Below are 26,811 nucleotides of genomic sequence, written 5' to 3'. Positions count from 1 at the left end.
AGGGCACACGAAGGGGCTGCAGGCTCGATTCCCAGTGTGGGGAGTGCAGGAGGCAGCCAACTGATGGCTCTCATCATTGATGTTTCCCTCTCCCTCTCCCTCTCTCTCTCTCTACTTTAAAGAGGGAGAGGAAACATTGATGTGAGAGCAAGACATCAATCGACAGCCTGCTGCACACCCCACAACTGGGGATGGAGCCCCAAACCCCTGCATGTGCGCTGACTAGGAATTGAACTGGCCACCTTTTGGTGCATGGGATGAAGCCCAACCAACTGGGCCATACCAGCCAGGGCTAAATGGTTACCATCCAATGGGAATGAATCAAAATTGTACCCATTGTTTTGTTAGGCTGGCAAAAATATATATATTTTGGTGTGCCTCAGAATTTTATTAATTAGTTTATATGTGCCATGAAATGAAAAGGTTGAAAATCACTGTTATACAGCCCTGACCGGTTTGGCTCGGTGGATAGAGCATTGGCCTGCGGACTGAGGGATCCCAGGTTCGATTCTAGTCAAGGGCATGTACTTTGGTTGCGGGCACATCCCCAGTGGGGGGTGTGCAGGCGGCAGCTGATTGGTGTTTCTCTCTCATTAATGTTTCTAGCTCTCTATTCCTCTCCCTTTCTCTCTGTTAAAATCAATAAAATACAAAAAAAGAAAAAAAGAAAAAGGAAATAAAAAAAAAGAAAATCACTGTTATACAGCAAATCCAAAGTTAACTTTTATTCAATTTTCTCCTATATAAAGAAACCGGTTTGGCTCAGTGGATAGAGCGTCAGTCTGTGGACTGAAGGTCCCAGGTTCGATTCCGGTCAAGGGCATGTAATTGGTTGCGGGCACATCCCCAGTGGGGGGGTGTACAGAAGGCAGCTGATCGGTGATTCTCTCTCATCAACGTTTCTAGCTCTCTATCCCTCTCTCCTCCTCTCTGTAAAAAAATCAATAAAATATATATATTAAAAAAAATATTAACAGACTTATTTAAAAAAAAAAAAAAAAAAAAAAGAAACTGTAACTTCTTGGTTCATGTGTCGATGCTCAACCTCTGAGCCACACCAGCTGGGCAAAACTTATCTCATTAACCAATGTCATCCCAATTAGTTTAATACAATAAATAAAGAATGTTCATTCATTCACTCCATCAATAGTGACATTTATTAAAAACAAAAACTATTTAAAACTACTTACCCGTTGATCAGAAGGAAAAGTATGGGAACAACTAACTTCACCAACTAAATGAAGAAGAATGTAGGTCAGGTAATATGCCTATTGGAGAAATGAATAAAATGAGCACCCATGAAATTGGCTAGCATAGATATCACTCTAGTTTACACATTAGGAAAGCTGCCCAGGAAGGATTAAGGATTTGCTAAAGTAAATTGAGTCAGTAAGTACGAAAAAGCCATGCAATTAACCCAGGCTTTCTGATTTCTAACACAAGTGCATTTTACCTCACAACTGCCCAAGTAAAAGGCTACAAAAAAAAATACTCCCAGTGCTAAATTACCAATAATCATCTTTTTTCTTTCTTTTTTTTTTTTACCTCGATTACAACTCTCAAGTTTACTGAAGAATTTTACTGAAGAATGTTACTGAATGACAGTAACATGCACTTTATAGTACTCTCTAAATGCCTATGCCGTGTCAGTCTATGGTTAGGAAGGTGGCATCAGCCATGCTCATATGTATTCTTTTTGAGATTATCTAACTTCAGATACCTGCTTTTCAAGTTCCAAATGAAGACTGTCATCAATGGTGCCATTTGGTTGTTCAGCCCTTTTCTTCAAGACCATTTTCTTCAATAAATCAGAAGGCTTCATTTGTACAAGATACCGATGTAGGACTGATATCTATCAAAAGAAAGACATTGAGTAATATTAAGCAATACAATTGTTCTTTCTCAGGCTATTTTTTTTTTTTTTTTTTAGTGTGTCCTCCATTCATTTTGACTTCTCTAATTTTGGCCCTTTAACTGATACCAATTTCCCTTCTATTTTAAAGTCCTCAATTGCCTAAAAGGGATTTTAAAGATTAGTAATTGTAATTGAGGATAAAAGCTTAAGGAGGAGACCAAATGGCATTATAATAGAGATCAAGGAGAGTGTATTTTCTGTGAAATTATTTGAAAGTCAGCAAAATTGAATCTCTCTCTGAGTAGAAGTCACTGAATTTTTTAAAGGATTCCCTTTTGATAGCAGTAAATATCACTGAAAAGACTGAGAAATATTTGATAATGACCCTGGTGACTCAGAAGTGGTCCCCAGGTATCTGGAATCAAATCTACCTCAACTCCACCAATGCATCTACTTGTTTCAATCTCTCTGTCCCATAGCACCTGTGCACTCTTCTATCACTGCTCTTACTACACTGTACCACAACGGTTGTTTTTGTTTGTTTGTTTCAATGACAGGTTATGTTTTCAAGGGCAGAGTCTCTAATTCATCGCCCTCCCCTCCAGATTATCTTGTACCAAACTGCAATTCACACAAGAGCACTACACCTAAATCTGGTTCTATGTTGACTTTTCAAATATAACTATGAGTAGTCCCATTATTACTATTAATGTTTGAAAAAAGCCTTCAGGACTTCTCAGAGTAGAACTTGCCTAGGACATGTTTATACACACTTGTGTATCTATGTGTATATGGGCACTGAATGAAGGGCAACAACATTTAAGCTCTACAATTTAAAGACTAATATTAAAACAGGTATAAGATGCAGTTAATGTACAAGAGTTTTGCAATTTCTAATCTTGTGATAAAATTGCTAACCTTGATGAGTTAATTTAATAAATGACATCATATATAGCACATTATGGTTTTCCTAGCAGATTTTATATACTACTTCATCTGTGGTGGTCCATGAGGTCCAAAAGGTTGGCGACTGCTGATCTAAATGTCCACAACAATCCTATGGAGATAGTAGAGGGTGTGATACTATCTCCATTTCACAAATGAAGAAACGAAATCTCATTAAGTAGCATTCTAAAGATTACATAAATAGTACCGTGTTTCCCTGAAAATAAGACATCCTCCGAAAATAAGACCTACTTACAGGTTTCCTTCTGAGTGAAATATAAGGCATCCCCCGAAAATAAGGCCCCCCTAGACTAAACATGAGAGATTTGGTCCACTGATTCTGAAAGAAATGGAGTCACAAGAAATTCACCAGGAAATTCAGGAATTGGATTGTTATGATGATGTTCCAGAAGATGATGACAATCATAGAATAAATGAGTAAATTCTTGATACTGTAGGATTCACAGTTTGGTTTGTGTTGACAACTACCGTACTACTGTACCGTATACAGGTAATAAATTTCCTTTATTTTCATTTAACAATAAATGTGTACTGTATTCTTCTTCATGGAAAAATAAGACATCCCCTGAAAATAAGACCTAGCGCATCTTTGGGAGCAAAAATTAATATAAGACACTGTCTTATTTTTGGGGAAACAGGGTATTATGTCTGAGAGTTGAGATTTAATCCCAGGACTTTTGACTAAGGATCCATCAATTTTCCCTACACTTTACTACTTCTTCCATTTACTAGGAATACAAAAATGTTATTTATACCTGCAGATTATTGGCGTTAGGGATATCTTCACATTTCTCATCCAAAAGCTTTGAAATAATCACTAGGCTGAGGCACTGTCTCAGTTGCCTGAAATTACAATTTTAGAATGTATTTTAATCAATACTATTTGAGAAGCAGATGAATGAGCCAAAAGTTCTTCTAGTCCTGCTAACATAAAAGCTTAAATAGAATAGTAAACGTTTCATATAAAATATTTGTACATAAAGTTAAGAGTTGCCTTAGTGTCAGAATCAAGCTGTCAATGCATTTTCCCAGAGCTAAATATGAAATAAAAGACTCAGATCTAACACTTAAGGTATGATAAAAGGAAATAAAGGTCCCCAAAAACATTTTGTTTATGTAAACATTATACATTTTAAAATATATTTTTATTGATTTCAGAGAGGAAGGGAGAGGGAGAGAGACACACACACACACACATCAATGAGAATCATTGATTGGCTGCCTCCTACACACCTTCAACTGGGGGTGAGCCCGAAACCAAGGCAATTCCCCTGACTGGGAATGGAACCGTGATCTCTTGGTTCATAGGTCGATGCTCAACTGCTGAGCCACATCGGCTAGACAACACTATACATTTTTAAATGTTTAATTCTCACTTTTCAATACCTTCCATGGGATGTCCAGTTAGGGACCAGCTGTACCAACCACAGAAGGTTGTGGGGATGATTGGAGAGTTCATTAATGGCCAAACAGAGTTCAGGCATCTGAAAACAAAGAATAAGATTTTTCAAACAGTTCAGTGGAATCAAATATCTAACAGATCATCTACAATGATCTTGCCATAGTGGAAGCATTATTATGAAAAGAGCACTCATTTTTAGAAACAGCATGGAGTCTAGTACTTGCTAAAATGTACATAGTACACAGATTCAATTTTATCTTAAACTCTAGAACAGTCTGAACAGATGCCTATCTATGTGTACTTAAATATTCCTTCTTGGAAGAATAAAGTGATTTGAATACAAATACCAGTTCCCAAAGGTGTACAATGAGAGTTGTAAGAGACCGTATATCTTCCTGGACCGAGATTCCTTGCATTTTAAGGATCCTTCCCTATTCCAGTATTTATAATCTAACAGAATTGCTTCAAAATAATCCCTGAGTAGGGTAAAGAAATATGGGGGGGTGGGGGGTGGGATTACAGATGAGACAAGATAATGTCTTAATAAGAAAGCTGGGTGATAGGTAGGTAGGGTTCATTACACTTTATTCTATTTTTACTCTTTGAAAATTTTCACCGAAAAGCTTGAAAACCATAATTTTTAAGTCTAAAAAAGTTATACATGTTTAGCCTCAATATGGCTGCAGAAGTTCAACTTATATTCTTGTATGTATAACTCCATCATTTCTTTTCGGTCTCTGCTCAAAGGTCACTCTATAAAGGCATTCCTTGGCTGCCTTGCTATTCTCTATACTCATGTCTTGCTTTATTTTTATTTGTAGCCCTATTATAACTTGACATATTATATTCTACATTTACGTTTTATTTGTTTTTAAAATATTTCTTTATGATTTCAGAGAGGAAGGGAGAGGGAGAAATAGACATCAACGATGAGAGAAAATCATTGTGATCAGCTGCTTCCTGCATGTGCCCTTGATTAGAACTGAGCCCGAAACCCTTCAGTCCGCAGGCCAACACTCTATCCACTGAGCCAAACCAGCGAGGGCAACCTTCTATATTATATAATGCTCTGACTAGGGTAAAACTACCATGAGGTTAAGAGCTTTGTCTTTTTTAACAGATGTATCTCTATCATCTATATTAATTCCCCAATAAACACATTTGGTGTATGTGTGTAAAAAACAGTTTTAGAGATGATTCAGTTATAACTAAATAATACAGTTCAGCAAAGACAGTCCCTTCCTTAGTTTATTTTTCATTTGCCCAAGATCTTTTTAAAAGAAATATATATTTTATTGATTTTTTTTTACATAGAGTAAGGGAGAGGGATAGAGTCAGAAACCTCCATGGGAGAGAAACATCAATCAGCTGCCTCCTGCATACCTCCTACTGGGGATGTGCCGCAACCAAGATACATGCCCTTGCCGAAACTGGTTTGGCTCAGTGGATAGAGTGTCGGCCTGCGGACTGAAAGGTCGCAGGTTCGATTCTGGTCAAGGGCATGTACCTTGGTTGCAGGCACATCCCCAGTAGGGGGTGTACAAGAGGCAACTGATCGATGATTCTCTCTCATTGATGTTTCTAACTCTCTATCCCTCTCTCTTCCTCTCTGTAAAAAATCAATGAAAATATATAAAAAAAAAAAAAAAAAAAAAAGATACATGCCCTTGACTGGAATCGAACCTGGGACTTTTCAGTTCACAGGCCAACGTTCTATCCACTGAGCCAAACCAGCTAGGTCCTGCCCAAGATCTTAACTGAGCTTAGAAACTGTTCTGCATGCTCTGTGAAAGTCAAATTTTGATGTTATACAAGAAAACCAATATTAAACTTCTAAATAATTACCTTTGTGTTCCAATCTCTGATGTTTTTCATCAGGTTTATCAGGAGACTTTGAAAATCCACTAGAGGAATCTGCTTTAGCTGTTTTTCCAAACTCATTTTAAATAACATTAAAATCAGCAACATTATTTCGTGATCCTGGTAACCTTCTGGATGTATTGATGTACATAAGCCTAGAAACTTTGATAAAAATACAGAGACAAAGCTACTTGAGATAAATTTTACTTAAATAGTTTAAAATAACAACTTTTAAATAAAAAAATGCAAAAGAGAATTGTGTAGAAAACAAAACATCAGTTGCCTAGGAAAAAAAATACCCATGTTAGTTGAATTAGGTGATAGGATTAAGTATTTTCTTCCACATTTTCTCATTTTCAAGATTTTCCTTTTTCTTTTTTTTTTTTTTACATATGTTTTTATTGATTTCAGAGAGGAAGGGAGAGGGAGCAAGAGGTAACAATGACAGAGAATCATTGATTAGCTGCCTCCTGCACGCCCCCTACTGGGGATTGAGCCTGCAAGCCGGGCACGTGCCCTTGACCGGAATTGAACGTGGGACACTTCAGTCTGCTGAACTAGCTAGGGCTCAAGATTTTCTTAATGGTGTAATATCATTGATTTGGTGTAATATCATTCTTAGTCACTGAGCTACATTGTAAATTTTCTTCATACATCTGAATTCTAAAAAAATTATTGGTTTAAAGATATTAGTTTCAAAAAGGTTCTTGGTAAAGTATTCTTAGGACTATGTTAAATATATACTCTGATCTAAAGATCTCTTTCACTCCTAATATTAAAAACTAAAATAAAAATTATCTTTAAAACAAAGATTATTGCTAAGAAATTTCAGAGACTGGACATCACCTGGTAAAACACTAGTGATTTTGTTTTAAAACCATTATCCACAAAAGTAAATGGTTCCGGCTCTGAGTCAGACACACATAAGTGTTTTACCTACCTTAACCACATTTAAAATGTTGGTTTCAGGAAGAGTTGAAAAAATCGGCTTACAAGATGAATCTTCACTTCCTTCCCCCCCCAATGTCATTTGTGTTTCAGAACTATGGAAAATGAATAAAGCAAAAACGAAATTAGGTACAATATAATAAGAAGAAATATAACATAAAAAATGTATATTATATTGAGGCATAATTTATATTCAATAAGGGGAATATGCCCATTTTAAGTTTTGATAAATATATACTCGTGTAACCGCCATCCGAATCAAGAAACAGGACATTTCCATTACTCCTAAAAGTCCCTTCTTGTCAGATGCAAGTCAATCCACTTTCTCTCATTCCAGGTAAATACTAATTTGATCTCTATCTGTATGCATTAAATTTTTCCTTGAACAACTACTTATTATAAGGCACTATCCTCATTACTTTTGGTATCAGAGAGTTATGTAGATGATGGCTCTGACTACAAAAAGAACTCTTAATATTTAAAAGCCTCCTATGACTTAAAGAAACTGCCACAGCAATATAAAGAAACAACTGTAAGCCTCCCCACTGAAGTAAGTGAAGAGGAGACACATGAACTTGGCCTTCAAAAGATAGGTAAGATCTGGCTGGGTAGCTCAGTTTGATCCTGTACATCAAAAGGTTGTGGCTTTGATTTCTGGTCAGAGCATATGCCTAGGTTGAGGGTTCCATCCCTGGCAGGGCATGTATTGAGGCAATTGATTGATGTTTCCTTCTCTCTCTCTTAACTCAATAAAAAGCATACACTTAGGTGATTTAAAAAAAGATATTTCCTTGTTTAATCTGATTAAAAAGTCAAGAGGTAGCCAGATACAGTATGCTGTGAAGAATTATACTCCCAGTCTAGAGTATAAAACCACCACTTCTACTTTTAGTCCTTTTTTTCCCACAAGTGTTTTATGCATATACAAATAAATATGAGTATTCCCCACCACATACACACCTGTAATACCAATGTTAGCATATTATATACTACTCTGTTATGCACATCTCTTTTTTCACTTAATATATATCATGGAGATGCTTGCATATCTGAAGAACTTTTTTATTTTTATTTATTTATTTTTTTAAACTTAAAAAAATATATATATTTTATTGATTTTGTACAGAGAGGAAGAGAGAGAGATAGAGAGTTAGAAACATCGATGAGAGAGAGTCATCGATCAGCTGCCTCTTGCACACCCCCTACTGGGGATATGCCCACAACCAAGGCACATGCCCTTGACCGGAATCGAACCCGGGACCTTTCAGTCCCCAAGCCGACGCTCTATCCATTGAGCCAAACCGGTTTCGGCAGAACTTTTTATTTTAATTAAATATCTGCTTGGTAGTCCTGTTTCCCTTTCTAGCTATACACCTTAGGCAAGTTACTTAATATGTTTCTATGCCTGACTTACCTGTAAAATGGGAATGAAAATACTAATAGTTGTAGTGATTATTAAATGAAATACTACATATTAAAAGCCTTAGAACCATGTTTTGCACATACTAAGCAATATGTTTTAGTAGTAGTGATGATTATTATTAATGTACCATAATCTGCCCCCAATAGATGGACTGTCTTTTAAACAGTGTTTCAGTAAGTAAGACAGTTAATATTTTGGCAGAGAAACACTGAGGATGGAACTAAGGGGTCAGTCTGAAGAAGAACTAATGCAATAATGGCTAATGTATAGAAAGAACAAGCAGATATTTTGGCTAGAACAAAGTGAGAGCAAAACAGAAAACAGGTAAAATATTATTACTGTGTTTTTGAATTTCAAAAAAGTTTCTATTTTTCCCTTGTTAAACATGATGGCTTTAGATGAAGATAGAGGTTAATGTATCTAATTCAAGATCCATTTGAACTTTGAAAGATTTTTTAAAAAAATCAAGAACGGATATTAAAGTTATTAAAAGAATGACTATTAACTATTCTTATATAAAAATTGTTTAAAAGAATGTTTTTGGCATTAATTATGAAGAGAAACTTACACTAGATTGTCTTCATTAAAGTCTGGCTGAAGTTTCTCCAGAGGAAACAAAAATCTAAAATCAATTCCCATATTGAAAAACACAGCTGCTATATCAGACAATGATGGGATCCAAGGCCAAACTGGTGAATCACTGAAGGTATCTAGTAGAAGAAAATATTTTATCTGAGTTCACAAACTCACAGTTGCAAGATAGTTTGCATGTGAAACATGGATTATTATAGTGATTTTATATGACAACTGGTAATGATACGTTAACAATATAGTTGTATAGAATGATCATATAAAAATTACAAAATTTCAAATAAATATGAAAGAAATGACATTTATGAACAAAGTATCTGAGAGAGGATGGATAAAAGGGTGTAACTCAGGAGGAAGCAATACATTTTGAAAAGACAGAAATAACAATGATAAAATACCAACTACTATTCGCACAGGGTGACTTTACCATCACCAGTGCCTATGTGTCATAATCCTCAAAACAAGTAAGACAGCTAGATCACAATGCTTGTTTCATTATAAGAGATCGCAAAGGTTTAAAAAAGCAATTGTCAATTTTGCAGTAGACACTATCAATTGCTTTAGTGCACAATTAGTATAATACTGTGGCTCACCAAGAGCCAATTAAAGTTAATTGACTAAATAAATAAGCTTGCAACTATTTCTACTTACCTAGCACAGTAAGCCATGACTTGGTAAATATTAGGTAAGGGCTGCCACTTGCAACATCTTATACAACTAGAAAAATGCAGATACTCATTTTTGGTGGCGTTTCATTATTAAAGACTTTAGATTACAAAAATAATTTTTATTCTATATTCCCAAATATCCTACTAGTAACTTTCAACAATACAAAAAAGACCATTCACATATCAACCAATAATTCATACTGCTAATTACCATTATATACTCACCATTTCTAATTGTTATTTCCATCAATGTACTTAAAATCTGCACGGACACAATACAGTCTGTATGAACTGACATCATCTAAGTAGATGAATGACAGAGTATTAAGGAGAAGAAAGAAAACATAAGCATTTACTATTTGCCAGCCACATATACAACAGGTGTTTTATGTGCATTTCTTTGAATACTTATAAAAACCTTAGGAAGTGGTCATACATCACACACAGGAGCAAATAGGCTTGGAGAGATTAAATACTCTACCCAGCGTAATACATGAGCAGCTGGAATTGAAATCCAGGTCTCATTCTGAAGTCAGGGCCTTTTCCATTCTCACATGTTATTTTTAAAACCTTCTTTTATAATAAGACAAATACAACATTTGAAACTATAAAATAATAATTTTTGAGTCCCACTTCTCACTTCATATATCATAGAGTTCTCTGATATCACTAGATATTTATAAAGTTACCATATGGATAATACAAAATTTAAGATAATTATTTGAGGTGGATTTAATAGTTAGATATGAATGAGGAGAAACATTCCATTTGATTTACATTAAAAAGAAATGAATGGGGAAAGATTAGTCAAGTCAAATCCTAAAAATGTATGCAGGCACCTCTATAAAAATGGGGCAAATACCCCCAGGTACGTAAGCATTAGAAGATCTTTCTGAAGCTAAGTATAACAGTGATTTAGTAATGTATGTCCCAGGTACAATATTATTGACTATCCTACACATTACCTGCATTAGTATTTTCTTTATAATCCTTTTAGATGGATTCTTTTTTTAAAATATATATTTTATTTATTTTTACAGAGACGAAGGGAGAAGAATAGAGAGTTAGAAACATCGAAGAGAGAGAAACATCGGTCAGCTACCTTCCACAAACCCCTTACTGGGGATGTCCCCGCAACTAAGGTACATGCCCTTGACCAGAATAGAACCTGCAACCCTTCAGTCCACAGATTGATGCTCTATCCACTAAGACAAACTGGTTAGAGCTATATTGATTCTTTTGCCTCATTCTAATCCACTGAAATTATGGATTTGATGTGTTACAGTAGTTTTTTTCTCTAGTAATCCTATATAATAAAGGCTAATATGTAAATAGACCGATCGGCCGAACAACCGGAACTATCGAACAACTGATCACTATGATGTGCACTGACCACCTCGGGGCGTGTACGAAACATGGCAGGCGTTGGCCGGGGCAGGATGGAGCAGGTGAGCAGGGGCACGAGACCAAGAGAGGGCACCAGTCACTGTCATCAGGGCAAGCCTCTGGGTGGTTACTGAAAATACTTTGTTCCTGCATGCTGTGGTCCTACCTAGCACTTGCACCGCTGCCAGTGCTCAGTGCCAGTCTGATCATTTGGTGCCATCAGCAGGTGCGAATGACAGCTGCCGGCACTGATTACCCGTGAGGGCTTCTCCACCTCCCTCTGCTCCTGAGGGGCAATTAGGGCAGCAGCCACCACTCAAACTCACTGATGGTACTGGCCCCACTCTCACCTGCTGCTGGCGCTGGCCCCATTCACTCCATGCCATAGTCCAGGGGTCCTCAAACTTTTTAAAGTGGGGGCCAGATCACGGTCCCTCAGAGAGCTGGAGGGCCGGACTATATGAACTACTAATTCCTACTGTAACACCTCGGCTGTGCTCACTGCCCAAAAAACCTGGCGGGCCGGATCAGACTCCTCTGCGGGCCGCATGTGGCCCGCGGGCCGTAGTTTGAAGACCCCTGCCATAGTCAGTGGGTGTGAGAGGGGTCGTCACTGTCAGTGCATGGGAGCTGTGGTAGCGGGAGTGGGGCTGCCAGCAGACGGGACTGAGGACTGTGGTAAAAGGGATTGGGAGGGGTCACAGAAGATGGGCCGAGACCCACCCCTCTGTTCACCGAAGCCTCTCAGCCCATAGCTCCTTTCAAGGTGCATAAATTTGTGCACTGGGCCCCTAGTGTTCAAATAAGATTATATTTTAAAAGTTTGCTTTTGACTAGGAAATACAGTTGGAAGCAATAGTCCTCAAACATTTTTCTTACCCGAAACAGCCACTTTAACACAGGTACAGGACACTGGACATAGTGATAAGCAGAAGTAAGAAAGCCTTGTGTCGTCAAAAAAATCTGATCGGTTTTTCCTGATCTGAAAAAAATAAAGTAGACTCAATATGACTGTTGACAAGAAACTTCTATCATCATATCTGACATAATCAGGGAACTGAGCAAGCAAACCATCCTTAAGTCCATGCTTGGGTAGATTCCACTACAATGGTTAGATTATTTATAAAACATATTCAATTGATGGCCTAAAACTGATCCAATCTGTTGGCTTGGCTCTAGATTTATTTATTGGATAGATCTACATTAGCTGGCAGTGTTTATCAACAGGAAAGGTCTATCAAGTCTCAGGACATGATCTGCTTTTGCTAGCTTGGGTTTGTATTTTCATAAAACTCAGCACCAGAATTAATGTGATCTCTCTGGATCTGAGATATCATGCACTGAGAGAAATTAGCTTTGTGGTAATTGGAGAGAAAAGCATGGTAATAGAGACTGCTAATTGCCTATCCCAATATGTATCCTTGCCTCTCCTCTTGGTATCCAAACTCTGATTTTTAGCTGGGCACACTGGCTGCCTGAAATAAAAATCATTCCCAGCCTTCCCTATAGGTAGGTATGGCCATGTTGACTAAGCTCTATCCAACTAACCATAACTAGAAATGCTGTATGGGATTTCCGAAAAATTGAATGCAAAGGCTGGAGCTCCAGGAACACCTAACGAAACTAATTGCAAAGGATGGTGAAGAAGAAAGATTATATGGTAAAACTCCAGCTCTGGACATCCTATCTTTGAATTCTTTCTTATAAAAAAAAAATTTTTTTTTAAGCCCCTGGTAATGTTTCAAAAATAATTCTTTATTGTTGAAAATATTACTTATGTCCTTTTATTTCCCCCCATTGACCCCTCCAGCCCGTCCCCTGCCTCCAGCCCCAGGCTCTCATTGAGCCCTTGTCCGTGCCCATGAAACCCCTATTATTTCAATAGTCACTGTTATTACATACTGACTATAGGCCCGATGCAGGAAATTCATGTAAGGGTAGGCCTTCGCAGCCCCAGCTGCCTTGGCAGCCTCTGAGCCCTCATGGCTCCACTCCCCTCCCACTGGTCATTCTGCTGTCCGGAGTATAATAATTAGCATATTAGCTCTTTATTATATAGGAGGATCTTATCCTAACTAATAAACGCATGTGATGTGCCAAATGACTATATTATACTGTGTCCTATCCTCCTATATAATAAAAGTGTAATATACAAACTGACCAAACAATGGAGTGACTGGTGAGTGTCCCCTCCCCCGCCCCATGGGGCTGGCAAGCAGGTGGCGCCAGGCCAGCCAAGGCACATGCCAGCAGGCAGAGGGAGGGGGAAACAGGGACTGGCATCATCACCTGATTGCCTGCCTGATGAGGGAAGCCATGGATGGTGGCACCAGTGGGGTGATACAGGGCGGGGCTGGCAGCTCGCTCTCCTCAGGCCCGCTGGGGTCGGGGTTGCCTCACGCAGGGGGAGGCTACTGGCAGTGGTGGCACAATGGGGGGCAGGGCTGGCCACTCGTCGCCTGCACAGCCCTGATTGGCCCTCCAGTCACCTCCTGTAGAGGGAGGCCATGGGGAGTGGACCTAAGCTGTCAGTGGGACATCCCAAGGGCTCCTGGACTGCAATAGGGCGTAGGCTGGTCTGAGGGACCCCTTCCCCTCCCCCCTCAGTGCACGAATTTTCATGCACCAGGCCTTAGTAATTAAATAATAAAATACAAAGGGCAATAGGGAAGTAATTGTAGTAAGGAAGAGAATTAAGAAACTGGATAGGTCATTAACAGAAATTAATCTTTTAGAAGGTTACATTAGTCAGACTCTTCGAGTTATTTTTATATGTGAAAAAGTAAAATGTCTGTTTTTCTACTTACTTAAGAATAAGCTTTTCTGCAGCATTTTGTCCAATAAAACCAGAGTCTCTTAAATCCAAGGTATATTGATTGAAAATTTTTCCGGAATTGAGTAAATTAAATATTTCTTCACCTGGATGATGATCAGGAATAGCATCAATTGTAATTGAAAATTTCTTTAGAAATTCCCTGAAATTAAAAAAAGTTATTGATTAACAAACAGTTATATTGCATTTAAATTTATATTTAAAAGTTGAGTGTAAAACAAACTTTTCTTAGGACCAATGTAATCCTAGATTAGAAGACTGGCATGAAAACAGGTGTTTTGCTCCTCTCACTTTTTGCTAGTTATTAGTCCAAAGCCACTAAATGTGTGTGAAAAGAAATAATCAGGAGGAAAGACAAATGATGTAACGTGGCCTTAACATTTGCCTTTCAAATTCATCACAGATGGATTAGAAACCCATCAGAGATTATCCACCAAGTAAATAACCATCAATTGACCAATTATTTTACAAAGAAAAAACTTAAAAGTGTATATACTTAACAGGATATATATTATGAAAAAACGGTATACCTGTGCTCTTCTAAGAGGCCATCCTCATCATCGGTACTGTCTTGATCTCCAATTCTGATTGGGGATTTAATGCCTCGGCCCTGCCTAATGTCTTCCTGTAGTTGCTTCTGTAGTTCATCTAGCCTGAGAATTGAAAGAATGTTATAATAAATGGCTTGCCCTAAAAATAAAAATAAACTTTAGTAAAACTCTTATTAAGTACTAGAGGCCTGGTGCATGGATTCATGCACCAGTGGGGTCCCTTGGCCTGGCCTGCGGGGATCGGGTGAAACTGGCTCTCTGACATCCCGAAGGGTCCTGGATTGTGGGAGGGTGTTTCTCGGGTGACACACCCCAGGATGGTGTCACCTGAGAACTGCAGCTGCTAAGTCACTGCAGCTGGGCAGCTCCTGCGTTGAGCATCTGCTCCCTGGTTGTCAGTGTGCATTATAGCTAAGGGTCAGAGCATTTGCCCCCTAGCGGTCATTGCATGTCATAGCTACCAGCCAGTGGCTTAGGCTTTTATATATATAGATAGATATATAGTTATAAGATAAACTTTGTTTACACTATGGATTAAATCATGTCTCCCAAATAATTCATGATGTTTAATATAGTATATATTATTTTCATTACACACAAACACACACAAAAAAATCAATTTTAGGTCTTAGGCTTTTATCTAGCTACAGTATGATACTAGAATAGTATTCCATCACATAAAATACTTAAATGTTACTTTAAATTTAGGACTTCAAGAATGATGTCCAAATCATTTTGAGAAAGGGAAGAAAAAATGGAAGGAATAATTCAATGTTTAATCTCTAATGCTCATTTGACTTCCAATACACCAACAACCTGATATTGTTAACTAGGCTTTCTATAGCAGCAGTAGTCATTATTATTGGCATCATCATTATCATCATCATCACCATCTAATTCTTACCAAGCACTTGCTATGTGACAGGCACTATACTAACCTTATGTATTGACTTTTTTTTTTAACCCTCACAACAACCCCATATGGTAGTTCATGATTACCCTTTTTATACATGAGGAAACGGACATAAAAGCTAACTTAATCAAGTTGACAATGTGAGGAGCTGGAATTCAAAGTCAGAATCTAGCACTAAAGTCCTTCCTTGCTTATATTACTCACCAAGACTATTTTAATGAGGTCCTTGTTCCCAGCTTCAGCCCCATAGTAGATGAGTGTAATATAATAGTAAATGACCAGTAAAATGTACTACTCTAATACCACAGGAAACAGTCAATCATCACATCAAACTAGCATCTCTATGTTTGGTATGAGCAATGTTCAATTTAAATAAGCAACATCAGCTTTGACATTACAAATAATATGAATTCATAAAACATTTAAATAATTATATAAAAACAATTCCTCTAATTATACTCAGAAGGGGGAACACTTCTGACCTAGTAAATAACTGCAATTCCTATATCTAGATATTTAATTATCAGGTTTGAGACACATATAACATCTTCAAGCCAGTTGAGCTTTTAGTGAAGTTCTCAGAGTTCATTTCAAGGATATACTTTGAACTAATAAGGAACATATTTACCCTCTCTCATTAGCAAAAGTAGTATGCAATTAGTCACATAAATTTCATTGGGGTTATTATTACCCTCAAACTTTTTTATTTCTTTGTGTGTGCATATTGGAGGTGTCAGTCATAACTAAACTTTTCCTTACAAGAGTAGCTTGGTGTATAAATAACAGGTCTAATTATGCTGGTATCAAAACTTGGACTAGGCAGGCATAAACATTTAAAAAAATTTTACCGCCAAAACCGGTTCGGCTCAGTGGCTAGAGCGTTAGCCTGCAGACTGAAGGGTCCCATGTTTGATTCCAGTTGCGAGCACATCCCCAGTGGGGGATGTGCAGGAGGCAGTCGATTGATGTTTCTCTCTCATCGATGTTTCTAACTCTCTATCCCTCTCTTCCTCTCTGTGAAAAATCAATAAAATATATAATTTTTTTTTTAACCTATGCTAACAACAAAAACAATCTGATTAAAAAAAATGAGTAGAGGATCTTAATAGACATTTCTCCAAAGAAGCTACAAAAAAGCCAATAAGGACATGAAAAGATGCTTAACCTCATTAGCAAAATGCAAATAAAAACCACAATGAGATAACAACTTCATACTCCTTAGGTTGGCTATTATAAAAAGAAAACCACAAACAGAAAACACCAAGGCTTGGAAGGATATACAGAAACTGGAACCCTTGTGCATTGTTAGTGGAAATGTAAAATGGTATAGCCACTATGTAAAACAGTATGGCAGTTCCTAAAAAAATTATGCATGGAATTACCATATGATCCAGCAATTGCACTTCTGGGTATATACCCAGAATTGAAAGTGGATACTTGAAGAGACATTTGTATATCCATGTTCATGGCAGTAATATTTAAAAGTAAAAAATAGAAGCGACCTCAGTGTCCATTGATGAATGAACAAAATATGGTATCTATATACAATAGATTCAGCCTTACAATGGAAGGACGTTTTGACACATGCTACATGGATAAACCCTAAAGATATGCTAATGAAATAAGCCAGTCATGAAAGGACAAATGCTTATAATCCTACTTATATGAGATATATAGTCAATTTCAGAGACAGAAAGTAGAACAATAGTTATACCAGGGGATGGGAGTTATTGGTTAATGGATATGGAATTTCAATTAGGGATATGAAAAAAAAAGTTCTAGGGATAGATGGTGGTGATGGTTGCACAACAATATAAATGTACTTGATGAACTGTACATTTTAAAGTGATTGAGATAGTAAATTTTATGTTACTATATATATTTTATCATAATAAAAAAACACAAAAATTCTAATGCTTTAAAAAAGAACTTTTTATTGATTACAGAGAGAGGAAGGAGGGAGAGATAGAAACATCAATTGGCTGCCTCCTGCATGCCCCCTCCTGGGGATCAAATGCAAAACCTGGGCAAGTGCCTTGCCGGGGAATAGAACGAGCAATGGGCTGACATTCAACCAATTGAGCCACATCAGCTGAGCTCTACTAAGGCTTTTGATCAAGAATTTCAGCTACCTGCTGAAACCGGTTTGACTCTGGTGGATTGAGTGTTGGCCTGCGGACTTAAAGGTCCCAGGTTCAATTCTGGTCAAGGGCATGTATCTTGGTTGCAGGCACATCCCCAGTGAGGGTGTGTGTAGGAGGCAGCTGATTTCTCTCTCATCGATGTTTCTAACTCTATCCCTTTCCCTTCCTCTCTGTAATATATATTTCAGCTGTTAGGTACCAGTTGTGATAAGCAGAAAGAAATTTATGTTAATGGAGTACACCATAAAAAGCTGGAACCTCTGATCCACACTATAAACAAGAATACCTTATTTCTGAAACAGCATGTTAAATTTAGCAAGGTAGTCATGATGCTAACTAACCTTTGTGTGTCTTCCATTTCCTTCACTAGACGCTCTAGAGTATTTGTATAAGTTCCACTATGAACATGTTCCTAAAACAAGAAGAAATTTTAGGAATACTTTATAACATATCTTAGTAGAAGAACTGGGATGTTTTAAGTTATTCAGAGTACTAAAGATATTATCTCTTTCAATAACCTGGGCCAGGAGAATACCTTTCTTAAAAGAGAATTTTCATCATCATGCTTTAAATCTAGTATTTTGTGCTACAGGCAATTTGATTTTTCCATCTACTAGGAAAGGCACTATTTATAAAAAACTGCTAGCCTTAGGAACTGACTGCAAACACCCAAAGGCTCCATAGCTACCCTATCTTTATTTTTAAATCCTATTTTAGTGGAATCAAACTGTTAATTTTTGGGTGTTACCATGAACATTAACACCTTCCCCACCAAATTTTACAGACATACTAGAATTTAATTCAGCTTATTCCCAAGATAGAATGAAGCACTTTATAAATAAAATTGCACACCACAATTAACAACATTCTACACTCTACCTTCATTTACAGCAGTGGTCTCCAAAGCAGAGGGTGTGCAAGGTGATCCATTGGGGTGCAGGAAGAAAATAATAGAACTTCTATTTACATGGAACTTCTATAGAAACTCCAGTTGAACTTAGTCTATAGTAACTTCTACATAAAGTCTATAGGAAAATACTTTTTCTTCTTCCTTTAAATTTTTTTTTGCATATTCATTAGAAAGTACATAGTATAGTGATACATGTATTAACCTGTAAGTATACATATACATTGGGGTGCATGCTCAAAAATTGTTTTACTAATAAGTGTGTGTGATCAAGAAAGTTTGGAGACCACTGATTTACAGTAATAAAACTAAAGATATGGGAGGGAAACCCATTAACCAAACAAAAACTCTATCAGTTTCAGAGCAATTATGACTCATAACAAATACTGGTTTTAAAAAAGTTCTAACATGCTATCCCTCTTTCATAATCAGTCCATCTTTCCCTCTTCGAGTAAAGATAAATGTTATAGAATAACTTACTGTATAGTCTGATGACTGAGATCCAAGCCCCTTGGAAAGAGCAGGAGGCTTTCCCGTAGATGTAGTTCGATTGAAGTTCAAAGCCATTATTTCTTCCAGGGATTTTAATGTTTCCTCTTCCTCATCACTGTCTAGGTTGTAGCCTAAACTTTCTTCATCACTATCAAAACCACCCCTTAGTTTTCTTTTCAGTGCATTGCTACCTGCATTAGAATTTCCTGAACTCTCTTTATCTGAAGGGGCTTTATCTGAAGGTGCTGGGAGACATGGCACAGCTTCCAAAGCAGCCGGGGGAGACTTTGTAGGAGTGCCATATTCTGAATGCAAAGAGCCCCCTGAAATTTTCCCTGAAGGTACATGAGAATCAGCCTTATTAGTCTTTGCTTTGTGTTCCTTGTGTCTGGAGGACTCTGTAGAATGCCCAGAACATTCTTTAGATGAAGAACGTTCTTTATCTTTTTTAGAATTTAATGGTGTCCGAGAGGAACCAGCACTCGGGTCATGGGAAAGTAAAGGTAAAAGTTTTGTCTCCTTTGATGCCACGGAGCTAGCAGTTTTATTTTTCTGAAGGTTGCTAGCCTTTTTAACTGTAGACTTTTCCTGAGGTAAAGGTAAGTGGGGTTTCTGCATCTTAGTCTCTTTGGTACTTGCCACACGGACTTGGTCACTATTCCTTGAAGAATGGTGGCCAGAATGTGAAGGTGCCAAGCCTGCAGTGGAGCGGTCAGCTTCTTCGTTCGGTTCCTTGGCTATGTCTTCCAAGCGCAATACATCACCAGGTGTCTTCAGTGCAATGTGTTTTATAAATTTCTCTTTCTTATGTGGTCCATCAGGACGCTTCTCAAGGAAGGATTCTTTTGCTTTAGGCAATATAGATTCTCTTGTGCTTTTCAGATCTGAGTCCACAGAGTTCCTTTTTCTTTTGTCAGGGAATTTATTCTGCTTAGAGCCTGCTAAAATTTAATTTTTGCTAGATTAGTGAAAACATATTTTTCTATCTTAGTTAAGTTTACTCAATGTATAGAACAACCTGTCAAATGTTTACAATCTAAAAGTTTAGGCTGAGATTATTCATCATATATGGAATGAAGAAAGAGAGTTAATACTATCATTTCTTTTAAACTGATAAACACTGGTCAGTTCAAGAAACATAAAGCTGATGACAAATGCTTATTTTCATTCCAAAACTATTAAAAGTTTACTACCTAAGTAGAATTAAAGGTGTGACTCTCCAAAACATAAAAAACTGTGCATTTATATCAAGGAAAGGGTTACATACACCCTTTTGTTAGACCAAGGACTACCTGATTCCAGAAATGTAACACTTCTATACTAAATTTATATGACCTTAAAAACACACATATGGCCGAAACCAGTTTGGCTCAGTGGTAGAGTGTTGGTCTGCAGACTGAAAGGTCCCAGGTTCGATTCCTGTCAAGGGCATGTACACTGGTTGCGGGCACATCCCGGTGGGGGGTATGCAGGAGGCAGCTGGTCAATGTTTCTCTCTCATTGACTTTTCTAGCTCTCTATCCCTCTCCCTTCCTCTCTGTAAAAAAATCAATAAAATATATTAAAAAACAAAACAAAACAAACAAAAAACCCCCCACACATATGGTGAAGGCAGACACATTTTAAGTTCTCAATTAAATAAAATAATTTGTCTTTCTCCCTAGTATTTGTTTATCCTTTCCCAGGTATTGCTCTAGTCTTCAGCTACGTTATGGGTTGAACTGTGGCTCCTAAAATGATTTGTAGAAGTCCTAACTCCCAGAACCTCAGAATGTGACCTTTTACAGGGGCAATCAAATCAGAATGAGGTCATTAGGGTGGGTCCTAATCTGACTGGTGTCCATATAAAAAGGAAAATTTGGACATGAAGACATACATGCAGAGGGAAGATGACATGAAGATACATAGGGATAAGATGCTGTGATTGGAGTGATACATCTTTAAGTCAAGGAATGCCAAAGATTATAGGCAAACAGCAGAAGCTAGAAGAGGCAAGGAAGGATCCTCCCTTAGAGCTGTTAGAGAGGCCATGGCCCTACTGATACCCTTAACATTAGATGTCTAGCTTCTAGAACCATGAGATAATTAATTTCTGTTTTAAGCCACCTATGTTTTGGTACTTATTATGGCAGCCCTAGACAACTAATATAAGCTGGGTTAGCAGTTTCATTCAGAAGCAATTGCATAACCACATATGTTAGAGTTAACCAGTTTTTAAAAATTTCTTATTGCTTAAAAATGTGGTTTCATTAACTCACTCTTAAAATTCATCATTCAGAGACTCAGTATGGCTCAGTGAACAGTGTTGGCCCACAGACTGAAGGGTCCGTGGTTTGATTCTTGTCAAGGGTACACACCTAGGTTGTAGGCTCGTTCCTCAGCCTGGTTGGGGGTACATGTGGGAGGCAACCAATCAATGTGTCTTTCTTACATCGATGTTTCTCTCTCTGTCTCTCCCCCTCTGTCTAAAAATCAATGGAAAAATATCCTCCAGTAAAGATTAACAACAAAAAATTATCATTCATTAAAAATTCACTACTTATATAATTAACATTCTCAAAAATCAAATTTCCCTAAGTCAAGTTTCTTTCTGCACATGGACAGATTCCCCATGTCCCCAAATCCTCAACAAATTAAAAAGAAAAATAAATAAAAACCTCGAGTTAAGCAATTATTTGTATACCTTGATCAATATATAATCTGGAAAATCCATCTTATAAAAATAAAAAAATCAATTAAACAAATGCTTAATTTTTCTACAGATATCTATTACCTGAAGAAATCATTCATGCCCACTAAGTTTTCTGAGGTTAAATGCCCTATAAAAAAGGTTAGGGATTTCTTATAGTTCAGAATAAGAAATCAAATAACTAAGAAAAAGGGAACACTTGGGACAGATGTATATTGATTACCTTAAGTTTGAAGGTTATAAGAAAGATATTGTAGCTTACAGACCTGCCAGTTTGAGTTTTGTTCCACTTTCCTAGAGAAGTTAGACGTTTATTATAGCTAGTAATGAGAAGAAATTCCTGCTTTGTTCAGGAACTGCAAACTTATCCAGGAGAAAAAAAAAGTATTTGTTGGCAAAGTGTAGGGAAAATTAGCTTACTTTGAGCTTTAATATATAGAATTAGAGGAGGGTGAACTGATACTATAGGTAGGCTCTCTTTTTGCAAGATATCTAGGGCAATGGATTTACTGCAAAATTTTCACTATTCTTTTATTTTAAATAAAAATAGATATTTTTATTGATTTCAGAGAGGAAGGAAGAGATGGAAACATCAGCGGTGAGAGGTAATTACTGATTGGCTGCCTCCTACACACCCTGAGGATGGAGCCCAAAATCTGGGCATATACCCTGAGAATCAAACTGTGACCTCCAGGTTCAAAGGTTGACACTCAACCACTGAGCCAAGCCAGTCAAGTTCATGATTTTTTATGCAACCTTTGTATAATCTTCAGACTGAATGTTTTACAATATTTCAAATATGTATCTATAAATAATAAAAGCGTAATATGCTAATTAGACTGGACAGCCAAATAACCTTCAGGACATCCTTCTGGATGAAGCCAGGGCTGCAAGGGCCGAGGCACGCCGCTGCGACTGCAAGGGCTGAGCCCCTGCATGAATTTCGTGCATCGGGCCTTTAACAAGTATATAAAATACTCAGATAAGACAGCGATTGAGTTTGTAAAGAAAAAAGGGAAAAATCGAAATGCTCAATAAGGAATTAGGTATTAAGAAATTATGGAATAAACTACCAATGGATTAAGCAGGACCTCACAATGCAGCCAAAGGATGGGCTCTGGAAGACCGAAGAGCCGAATGCCTATGCGGCCAACATTTCTGAAATCCTGAACTTGTGTGTGATTATGCATAGCACCATCACAACTGAGTAATAGTAGTAATATGAACAATATAACATTTAGATTATTAATCTCTACTCAGATAAAGATAAGCATTCTTCATGTTATTTAATTTGAAAGAAAAATCCCTGAATACCTTTTATATTCTGTTGACAGTCAATTGAAGTATAAATGTATATTTATTAAGAGTACAATACCACAATTGTGAGGATTATGAAAAACATTCAAACATATTAGAAATAAAAATATGAGTGAAGGCAACATCTTAAGTCTGCCTCTGAAAATAGGCAGTGTTCAAAAACGTCAGTATGTGGTATTATATAAATAAAACTACAGTCACCACTGAGGAAATCTATAAATTCATGAACTGAAGGTAATTTTTATCTTAGTCGTTATCAGAAGGGAGAAAAAGGCTAATTTGGTGGCATAAACATCATTAGCAGCCTCTTATAGTGGCAGAACTAGCTTAAAAATATTTTGTTCTTCCATTCACCTCAGTGCAAAAGAGATCATTTATTTATTATTATAAACACTGAGTGCAGGAGCAATCCCATGCCTAAGAAATTACTGTTCTTGTACTATTAATGTCAAAATTCACTAAAATTAAATCACTAAAATCAACATTATAAAAATTAAATAAATTTTAAAAATCATATGAAACTTCAATCTTATTCCTGATGCTAGAAGCTCTTTAATAATGGTAAAGTATAATTTTAGCCTTGGCTGGAGATTAATTTTAACACTTGAGATCACTTGGTCAAAATGTAGTGTACCTCTAGAATATATAAAAGAGTTTTACACAAAACCTGAAGAATGATAATTCAGAACTGTCTCTATACCTTCATTTTTTAAGTTTCTAAATAAAAGTAACCATCTTATACACATATGAGGCTAAAACAAATTAAAAGAATATAGAACAGTATGGCACACAGTAAGTGCTCAATAAATGTTTGCTATTATCATTATGAGTATGGAACTTGCCAAGTTTGTTTTTCAAAGTTTGCAGTCATATCAAATTATTAAGTTATTTCTGGGGCCTTTCATTTTTTGTTATAAATTTCTGCACTCTTTAAACTTTATACTGTTTTATTTTAAAAAAGAGAAAGATATTTTAATAATGACTGAATTGCCGAAACCGGTTTTGCTCAGTGGATAGAGCGTCGGCCTGTGGACTGAAAGATCCCAGGTTTGATTCCGGTCAAAGGCATGTACCTTGGTTGCGGGCACATCCCCAGTAGGGGGTGTGCAAGAGGCAGCTGATCAATGTTTCTGGCTCTCTATCCCTTTCTCTTCCTCCCTGCAAAAAATCAATAAAATAAATTTAAAAAAGAAAGAAAGAAAGAAAAAAAGAATGATGGAATTAACAGCAGCTATTTGCTGTTATGTATTTTGTCAACCAATAGATATTAAAAGTACAAACTAGTAAGTGCCCTTGAAATTTGATACTAAAAAGGGATCTTTGTATTTGAAATACAGGACACAATATTGTGGATCATGGTAACAGTTTCAACCTTATACAAAGCATCTTTAATACACCAAGACTTCAGATAGTGCACAATTCCAGGAATATAAGATTATGCTTTTTAATTGTATCCAAGGATTCAGAAGAACAATGAATACCAATATGAGAAACACACTATTAGGAACTATTCAAGAATGTGGAGAAGAGTCAAGACAAATCACTGGTTACTTATTCTAAATTCTAGGACTATTTCTTTTGAATATATTACTAAACCCTAAACTAATATGACACTCAATTCACCTCTGGGAAGAAACTGCATACTTAAACATTTTTCTTAAAGATTTGCTTTAAGAAACAGTGCCATTAAAATGCAAATTTTTTAAAAATTCATAAATTTAATTTTGATTCTACCTGAAGCAGAGTTCCATGAATCAGAAGATGATCTTTTTCTTGAGAGATGTCCATTTTCCTATTAGCAAAATGAGATAAAATTCATTATGAGTTGGGGGAAGTATGTGAATTTTTCTTTATAACATTTAAACACAGATTTCTAAACTGAATGAAGCAAAAATGTGTATTTGGAGGTTAAATTTAAGCTTCTATAATAAAATATTTTAAATTCTTAAGGGCATTTATGTCATAAAAATAAAGGGCATTTATTTCATAAAAATATAAAAAATGCCATAAAATAGCCAAGACCGGTTTGGCTCAGCGGTAGAGCGTCGGTCTGCGGACTGAAGGGTCCCGGGTTCGATTCCGGTCAAGGACGTGTACGTTGGTTGCGGGCACATCCCCGGTAGGGGGTGTGGCAAGAGGCAGCTGGTCGATGTTTCTCTCTCATCGATGTTTCTGGCTCTCTATCCCTTTCCCTTCCTCTCTGTAAAAAATCAATAAAATATATATATATAAAAAAAGCCATAAAATAGTCAGTTTTTGTAACACAAATTTAGAAATTTACATTCATAGTTCAGGATTAAGATTTTATTACAGCAGTGTACTATTATTTTGATAAAGAAATAGTAGGCTTAATATTTGCCAATCAAATGGATAAAATTCACTTTTCAATACTTTTAAGAACTGGTGCAATACCAAACATTGAAATCTTATAAAAATGGACAAAATGTTACTAATCTCTATTGATCATTAGCAAATCTCACTGGTAAAGGCACCAAACTCCTTGTAAACCCTAAAATTATATAAATATATTTTCTTGCAACAATCTCCATTTACTCCCCAAACTTCATAGTTTGGTTTATTTTTGGTCTATCTGGTGTACAAATTTCATAGCAACATTTCATCATAGCACTTACTGTTACCTAATCTTCCTATATTTGCTCTGTATGGAGAGCAGCTTTCTGAAATAGATATATTTAACAACTTGACCTCCCAGGGATGAGGGTCACCTTTTGTGCTGATCTGTTTGGTCTAGTCTCAAAAGATAAATCTGATGAGGTTAAGAAGTGAAGGGGGATGTCTGGAGGTGGAAGAGGGCAGAGAGGGGATAAATGGTGATGCGAAAAACTAAGTTAATTGAAAAAAAATTTTTTTTAAAAAATATATTTTATTGATTTTGTACAGAGAGGAAGGGAGAGAGACAGAAAGCTAGAAACATCGATGAGAGAAAGTCATCGACCAGCTGCCTCCTGCACACCCCCCACTGGTGATGTGCCTGCAACCAAGGTACATGCCCTTGACCGGAATCGAACCCCGGTCCCTTCAGTCCCGAAGCCGATGCTCTATCCACTGAGCCAAACCGGTCTTGACTAAATGAAAAAAATTTTAAAAATGTTATTTGGATAGCTTTCTAAGACTCATACTCAATTACTTAAGATCTACACTAATAAAAAAGATGCAAATTGACCCTACCTCCATGGCACCCATCAGCCAATCAGGAGTATGCAAATTAACCCAACAAGACAGTGGGTTAATTTGCATAAACAGGCACTAATCGGCCATGTCATTCCATAAGGCACCAGCCACTATATGTCATTTCATAATGCACCAGCGTGGGGAGGCAGAAATGCAGCTCTGGACCGGAGCAAAGGTGGGAAGGCAGCTCCGTCTGGAGTAAAGGCAGTGCCAGCAACCAGGGAAAAGAAGGTCCATTCTTACATGAATCTTCGTGCATCAGGCTTCTAGTTTATATATAATCTAAACCAGTGATTCTCAAACTTTAATGTTCATCAAAATCATTTAGAAGGCTTGTTAATGGCAGACTGCTGAATTCTACCTCCACGGTTTCTGGTTCAGTGGTTCTGGAGTGGGAGCTGAGATTTGTATTTCTAACAACTTAAAAAATTAAGGCCAGGAAACATTATTTTACTGAGTTTGATCAACAGTTGGAGAAAACCTAATGAAATCAGCTTCTATTACATAATCTGTTATTATTTCTTTAATAAGAGATAATATATTCTAACAATTTAAATATTTTTAGATTTAATATCTAAATATGACAAAGCAACCCTAACCGATTTGGCTCAGTGGAAAGAGCATCCTGTGGACTAAAGGGCCCTGGGTTCGATTCCAATCAAGGGCATGTACCT

The 26,811-nt window shown here is 36.9% G+C and overlaps 1 protein-coding gene across 5 annotated transcripts in view; it reads right to left on the bottom strand.

The window, feature by feature from the left end:
• SLF2 (SMC5-SMC6 complex localization factor 2) overlaps nt 1-26,811 on the bottom strand; it is a 40,932-nt gene that overhangs the window by 9,505 nt on the left and 4,616 nt on the right. For 2 of the 5 annotated variants that reach the window (XM_084903767.1, XM_084903769.1), the window contains exons 4-17: nt 24,680-24,737; nt 18,928-19,877; nt 17,882-17,952; nt 14,463-14,585; nt 13,907-14,074; nt 11,979-12,081; nt 9,939-10,014; nt 9,023-9,164; nt 7,024-7,126; nt 6,069-6,245; nt 4,208-4,305; nt 3,577-3,664; nt 1,721-1,852; nt 1,191-1,268 (exon numbers count right to left, since the gene is read on the bottom strand). In XM_084903767.1, coding sequence (XP_084759893.1) covers nt 1,191-1,268; nt 1,721-1,852; nt 3,577-3,664; nt 4,208-4,305; nt 6,069-6,245; nt 7,024-7,126; nt 9,023-9,164; nt 9,939-10,014; nt 11,979-12,081; nt 13,907-14,074; nt 14,463-14,585; nt 17,882-17,952; nt 18,928-19,877; nt 24,680-24,737 — 2,367 coding nt within the window. Of the gene's footprint in view, nt 1-1,190; nt 1,269-1,720; nt 1,853-3,576; nt 3,665-4,207; nt 4,306-6,068; nt 6,246-7,023; nt 7,127-9,022; nt 9,165-9,696; nt 9,764-9,938; nt 10,015-11,978; nt 12,082-13,906; nt 14,075-14,462; nt 14,586-17,881; nt 17,953-18,927; nt 19,881-24,679; nt 24,738-26,811 lie in introns of those variants that run through there. The other 3 variants (XM_084903766.1, XM_084903768.1, XM_084903770.1) reach the window with 2 other exon arrangements.

Source organism: Pipistrellus hanaki, assembly GCF_964339955.1.
Source record: "Pipistrellus hanaki genome assembly, chromosome: 14".
NCBI classification, from domain to species: domain Eukaryota; kingdom Metazoa; phylum Chordata; class Mammalia; order Chiroptera; family Vespertilionidae; genus Pipistrellus; species Pipistrellus hanaki.
The sequence above is the reverse complement of the archived record's forward strand: the minus strand, read 5'-3'. Positions and strand labels throughout refer to the sequence as shown.